Below are 6,768 nucleotides of genomic sequence, written 5' to 3'. Positions count from 1 at the left end.
GGTCCTGGAATGTTTCAATTTTGGTAATGTGTACAGTCTTTTTCTTTTATTGGTCACCTTGTTGGTCACTAATTTATTTCAGTCTGTGACGGAGAGTTCTTCCCACTGTTTTTATCTTGCAGTAGTGTGTGATGTATCCTGCATAAAGACAAATTAAATACTTATTAATGTTGTTTTACATACAAACTATCCTAATACACTTTAAATCAGTTGAATTGACAATTGCTTCCAAAAAATGTACATTAAATTATTATATGAAAAATAATTTATTGCTTTAAATACAGACCTCTGACTGCATCAACTTTTTATTTATTTAGTGGTGGCTTTTTGTCATCTCCACTTTTCCTTAGTCCCAGCCCAGATGAGCTTGCAAGTTCTTCATCTTTGAAGACACAACCGAGAACTGAGTTCAGCAAGGTCATTGCAGTTTTCTTAGACGACTCGGCTAGAATGATCGCTTGTCTTTCTCTAATCTTGTCCACAAAGACAGAGTCGAACTTTCCTGGATTGTTTGGATCCTTGATCAGCAATCCAAGGTTTTCCTGATAAAGAACAGTAATCTGTAACTCTATTGAATCACTATTTACTAATGCACTCAAATTTACCCCTCATCATTCCTTCCCCTCATTTTTAATATAAATAATAAACTGTCCTCGGTTTATGACTACTATAACTGTAGACTACCACTACAAAAAACTACCACCAAGAATACACTATTAGAAATAATAAAAAAAACTCCACTAAACTACTTAAACAGTAAGTATATACACCTCACAAATTTACGAATTAACGATGTAATTCTCTACCCACTACCTCAATTTTTTTTATCTCAGTACTACTAATAAATGAATCTATTTAACATAAAAATTTATTTTAAAAAGTGCACAAACGAATTTAACAATAAAACATCAATTTTACAATAGTAAAATAATATCTTTAACTGTTCATAGGACTAGTAACAATTTTAACTGTCAATTCACGAAAATAAGTCCAAAATAATAATCCAATTAATCGAAATACTCGAATGTCCAAATCACTAACAAATATTTTCTGCGGATACAAAACGATTTCTTAAATTTTCCATCTGTTCCCGTACTTCATTGAGAATGTTTTCGGCTACGGCGGAGTAGCCAACTTCTTCAGGTACAAGTCCTTTACTGTAACTTATTTCAGTTTCTCTTTCTATCGATTGGTGCCTGTCCACATAAGGCTGTTGAAATCTCTTTAAAGTAAGAGTGTCTACTTCACTAGTATGAGGAACATCTGATGAACTATCTGATTGTACTTCATTACACTCTTGAATCATCACGTCTTCTTTTTCTTGGTGCAGAGTATCTTCATCCTCTTCTAGGTTCAGGATACATTCATCGTCTTCATCATTTTCTAGGTTCAGGGTATATTCTTCTTCATTCATATAGTTTTCGTTCCGAGACTGAACTCGGTCCATTGTTTCTGGTAAAGATGTTGAGGATATTTCACTTACAGGTGAATAGGGATTGTCTAAACATTCTTCAAAGTCATTTTTATTTTCGTCACAAGTATCAGAATATAGATCATTGGTAACAGAAACAGATACTGGATCTTTATAATGACGGCAATAAGCCGTTTTTAAATGTTGAGTAAATGCATATTTTCTTCCAAAAGTTCTTCCACAGGTTGTTACAGGGTATTGATGATGGAATCTTCCATGTCCATGAATTTCACAGTTCTGACAATAAAGATTTTTTTTATGTTTAAATTTCCGATTACTTATTATTATTGAAAACGGAATAAAGAAAATAAGAATAAATAATTTTAAAGTTATGTTTTTACACTAACTTTGTTCAATATAGTTATTAATTTCAACATTAAAGTAAATTTTGAACATATTTTGTATTGTGTAACTATATATACCAAATCTTACTGTTTGTCATTGTGTACATCTGCCATGCTGACGTATTTAACTGCAGAGAGTATTTTCAAAAAGTGCAAAACTGATGGAAAGGGCAAAACGGAAAACAGAAAAAGGTAAGAAGACGAAGCCAGACATCGTGCTTTCCACAAACATTGGCAGGTGGGTAGATGATGGCTCAAATGCGATGGGAGTGATAAAATATTTGGTGCGAGGTTTGTCGAGAATTCTACAAAAACCCCAAAGGGACATTACATCCTGGATCACTGTCATAGCACATCAAATTCGAGAATTGATGCAATTAAAACTCACGGAACCTCCGTCATGCATATTCTTTAGAAGAGCTAAGATGGATTGTAGAAATGCAGAAGAAAAGCAGCATCAACAGTTTGTTGAAACAGAGGTAACAAGATGAAACAACAAGGCAGCATGAGAAAGAAGGCATTGTGGAAGAACAAAGATAAAAGAGAGAAAAAGAACAGGAGAGATATGGTATTAAGACAGATCAGAGGCAAGACCAGGGAATGGGAGACACTGAGATAGAGAGAGAAGGGGAAGAAAAAGAAGAAGAGTTATATGAAAGTAATGAATCTGACTTTTAGCAAGATTACACTGAAAATGATAAAAAAAAAATTGCTGAATACGAGAGTGAATATGAATAAAGTATTTTACAGTTATATATTCAAACGAAAAAAAATATAGGTGTACTTACAATGGTGTCATTTTTCAGCTCGTAACCGTATTGGATAAACGTGGTATGAAGAAGTGAAAAGGTTAAACGATTTCTGACACTTTCTGATTTACTTTTTCGACAGCTTGTTTATGTGCATTTTCTCTTTGTAAAGGTTTAGTTCTGTTATCGATCACCTTGGTACATCCGACTTAGAAAGCCCTACTTTCTGGATGTGCTGTTGCTACCCAATATTATTTGCTTTATTGATATCTTAGACATTACTTTTGAACGGATCTCTTGATGACCTTCATGGGCGATAGCTACAGCACGGTAACGGAGAGACTTAGGTACGACAAGACGACCATCTCGGAGTAGAACGGTGTCGGAGTATACAGCTAATTCGTCTTGAACATTTCGTATGATCTGCAATTCGAGTAAATCTACATCAGCATCTTCCAAGTGCTTGAGATTATACCACTTTCCAGTGCACATGTATTCAATTACTTTCTTTAATGTTTTATCGAGGCCAGTTGCTCGCTTGACCTCATCCAGGTCCATGGCTTACAGAACGACTTCATTAGCAACGAATCGCACATACTACTCTGCTACATCTTCTTGCGATAGCTTAGGTGTCACAATAGGATGTCTCGACATGAAGTGCGCAGGATTGTCTTTGTCAGGTCGATTGACAATGTCTAGTGTGTATGGTTGAAGTCTAAATCCCAATCTGTCGATCCTTAATGGTGGTTTCGGACGTTTCCAGATCGTGGCCAAGGGTTTGATTTGATTTGAACATATTTTATTATGCAAATATACATTTACATAAACGGATTAGACAGCAGGCAATGCCAATGTAAGCCTTCTCCAAGGGTGTGTGGTCTGTGATAACTGGAAAGTGTGATGTGCCTCTCAGATAGAAGTCAAAATGTTCACACGCCCAAAGGATTGCTAAAGCCTCTCTCCCTCTGTCTAGTACACTCAACGAACGACTTGCAAATGCCACTACATTGTCCTCCTTGGTAAGTATTGCCTGTAAGCCGACAGGGCTAACATTTACTACAACTTAGATTTCTTCGTTCGGATTGTAGCTTTTGAAGGTTTCGAACGCATGTTCCTGTTCTGAAGTCAATGCCAGTCAGTGTCAGATCGTGTTGGGCGCGGCAATGTTTTACTCGCGGTTGAGTGATCAGGTATGAACCTTGAACAGTAAGACGATTCGCAATTCACGTGCATTTGCTGGATTATATGATTCTAGGATAGCAGATACTTTTGTAGGATCAGGTGATATCCCGGATTTCCTGAACAACAAGCCGAAAAATCTAATATGGTCACGATTGAACTCGCATTTCGATTGACTGAGCTTTAGGCCACTGGCGGTCAGTGCCTTTAGTGTGTCGTTAAGCGTGTTGTCAGGCTCCTCTTGCGTTCTGCCAAATATCAATATATCGTCTGAGATGTTTTTAGCACCAGCCAGGTTTGAATCACACCGTCTCTTGTGTCGGTAGATATCAATAAGAGTATCTAATTTTACTCGTTACAATATTAAAAATTGGCATCAAACTTTATGTAAATGCTCAGCAAAATTACTTATTAATTATTACAATATTATTCATTATTGATCATCTAAGAAAATTCTTCTGAATAATTTGGGAATGCCTTAACATTAGCTGATCATATAGGTTTTTTTTCAGATTCTTTTAATCTGTGCTGTAGTTTCTTTGTTCTTCCATCTGTTTGAACTGAGCTCCGAGAAATATTTTTAGATACTTCAGCTCATATATCTTTTTAACTGTCAGTGAATACAATGCACTTACCTCCTTCATTAAGTTAAACGAATCAATCCTGTATACATGCTTCTCTCTCTCTCTCTCTCTCTCTCTCTCTTCAAAAAGAAAAGATGTAAATACTTAGCATGTACATAGAGTTTAGTACATGAGTGAGTGGAATTATGAATGAAATAATAATAAAACTGCTACCCAAAAGTTGACTTAATTTTCTTTAAGTATGAAATAAACTATTTTTTTTTATTCACAGAGTGATATTATAAAAATAAAATCTACTTTAAAAAACAATATGACAATACATTCCAAATAATGAAACACAACATTTATTCAACAAATATATGTAAACTATATACATTCAACATTAAAAGTAATAAATGATACATAAAAAAATTTACAACACGGATGAGGGAAAAAATATATCTATACATAAAAATATATATATATATATATATATATATATATACATAAAAAGGAAATTAACAGCGTCTTAGCACCCGTGAACTTTCACAGGTGAATAGTCTTGGGTTTCGGTAGGGAGTCTTCCCTACCTCTACCACCTCCTCCTGCTCTTTTGACGCGGAACAACATAAACAAAACACGGACATAAAACAGGACAACAACTATAAAGGAAAAAAAGGTGTCCTACATTCCCTTGTTGTTTGGAATGACCTTTGTTGTTCGTGGACGTGTACGATGAGTTGGCATGAAAATTTCAACCCATTACGATGACACAGTAGAGAAAAAATCAATGACAATATCTATGCCTATGAGAAAATATTTAATGCAGACTCTTATTTGAAACGTTACATTCAGATAATTACGTGCACTTAAAATTTTAAAGATTTCTTTTTTCACTTTCTTATACGAAATTGTGTTTACGTAATAATCAGATTTAACTTTTTAAAGATGTGATATTTGCATTATGTAGTGTTTTTTTTTTATTAACGTTAATTTATAAACTTGATGCGTTTGACACGTTTGTATTTTTATTTGTAAATGATTGATATTTTTGAAAATAATGAAAATAGTAATAATTGTACAGTACACTTCTTCAAACCATTGTTCAGCAAGCCTGGTTAGTTTTACCGGGAATATGCTTCCCAAAATTCAGAACGTCCCATGTTAAGTGGCATTTGAACATTCCACTGAAAACCTTCAGAATTTATTTACCTTCACTTCTTTACACAAAGTCGAAAGACACAACATATGATCTGAACAAAACATAATCCTCAAATCTACAAGCCGATATCACTCTAGTGGCGATAGATGTTGCATCGCTTTACACCAACTTCCATCAGGAAAAAGATAAAACATCCTGTAAAAAACATTACGATACAGATTCCTTCAGTCGAATACCTCATCAATCTCCTAGAGCAAGTCCTTAAACACAACAAATTAATGTTTACTGGAAAACATCTTCAAATCAGTGGCACTGCTATGGGCACAAAAATGGTATAAAACTCCCATATAATTCTAACAATCATTAGCTGAGAGAATGAACGAAAGCAGTTATCGATACTTAATGACACGATATCGCTAGGTTATTCATAGAATTTATAAAACGTAATAAATAACAAAACAAAGATGCAAACAGCTGCAGTGAAATGTTTCAAAGAAGAAATGTTAACAATCTTCAAGACGCAAAACTTAACTTAGCAGTTGATAAACCCACTAAAACAGCTCATAAGGGTTTACAATTAGCTCTGCGTTACATAATAAAAACTTCATGCGAGATAATAAAAGCCAGCTATTGATTGAATCACCAAGATGATCAGGCGGAGAAAATGGATAAATTTTTCAGCGTTGCAATTGTTTTCTTTCTTTATAAATGTCGAGGATTCAATAATATGAAAAAGACAGTCTGAACTTCGAGCTCCAATAAAACTCACAGAAAAGACAAGCATACAAAAGCTGAGAAATCAAACGAAAGAACAATCGCTTCCTTAACAGAGCAAGGACCATGTACTATATTTGATTTCAAAGAATTTTGTACATTAAGAGATGCACTTGTATTCAATTTAACTCTTTACAACGCACGTACAGATGACGTGGCGAGCAGTATGATGTTAGTTGGAAGAATGACAAGATGTTTGTGATCAGCATCAGAGAGTATGTTTATTGTATAAAACTCGCAAATCAGCTGGATGTGTTTTTACTCAATTTTTTATTTATAATTTGTTATTTACCATATACAATGTTCCACAAGCATCCTCCACCAGAACTTAGCCATTGCATTTATTTAAAAACAGAATACGAGGTCCTTTAACTCAGGAAAAGCTCAGCAACAGGGGACTACGAAGAACATCGGTTATCTTTGTACAATCTATAAGGAGTTCTGAAACGCAGTACACATATCAGTGGATGATGATTCTCTCTGGCTCCATGTCACTCAAAAGAGCTCGTCTAATACATCACACAAC

General features: G+C 34.6%; 1 protein-coding gene across 1 annotated transcript; it reads right to left on the bottom strand.

The window, feature by feature from the left end:
- Positions 1 to 305: 305 nt before the first annotated feature.
- Positions 306 to 1,447, bottom strand: LOC128174653 (uncharacterized). The gene is made up of 2 exons (XM_052840153.1): positions 1,097 to 1,447; positions 306 to 542 (listed from the first exon to the last, which is right to left on the bottom strand). Exons 1-2 carry the CDS (start codon positions 1,445 to 1,447, stop codon positions 306 to 308), a joined length of 588 nt encoding a protein of 195 aa, XP_052696113.1.
- Between the last annotated feature and the right edge of the window lie 5,321 nt (positions 1,448 to 6,768).

Source organism: Crassostrea angulata, chromosome 2 (assembly GCF_025612915.1).
Source record: "Crassostrea angulata isolate pt1a10 chromosome 2, ASM2561291v2, whole genome shotgun sequence".
NCBI lineage: Eukaryota > Metazoa > Mollusca > Bivalvia > Ostreida > Ostreidae > Magallana > Magallana angulata.
This window is presented reverse-complemented; position numbering and strand designations above follow the sequence as displayed.

Excerpts from the sequence above, each read along its gene's own strand:
- LOC128174653 (XM_052840153.1), bottom strand. The coding sequence starts at position 1,447 with ATGGACCGAGTTCAGTCTCGGAACGAAAACTATATGAATGAAGAAGAA. Across the intron at positions 543-1,096 it reads CCGAAAACATTCTCAATGAA|GAAAACCTTGGATTGCTGAT; the intron begins GTACGGGAACAG and ends GTTCTTTATCAG.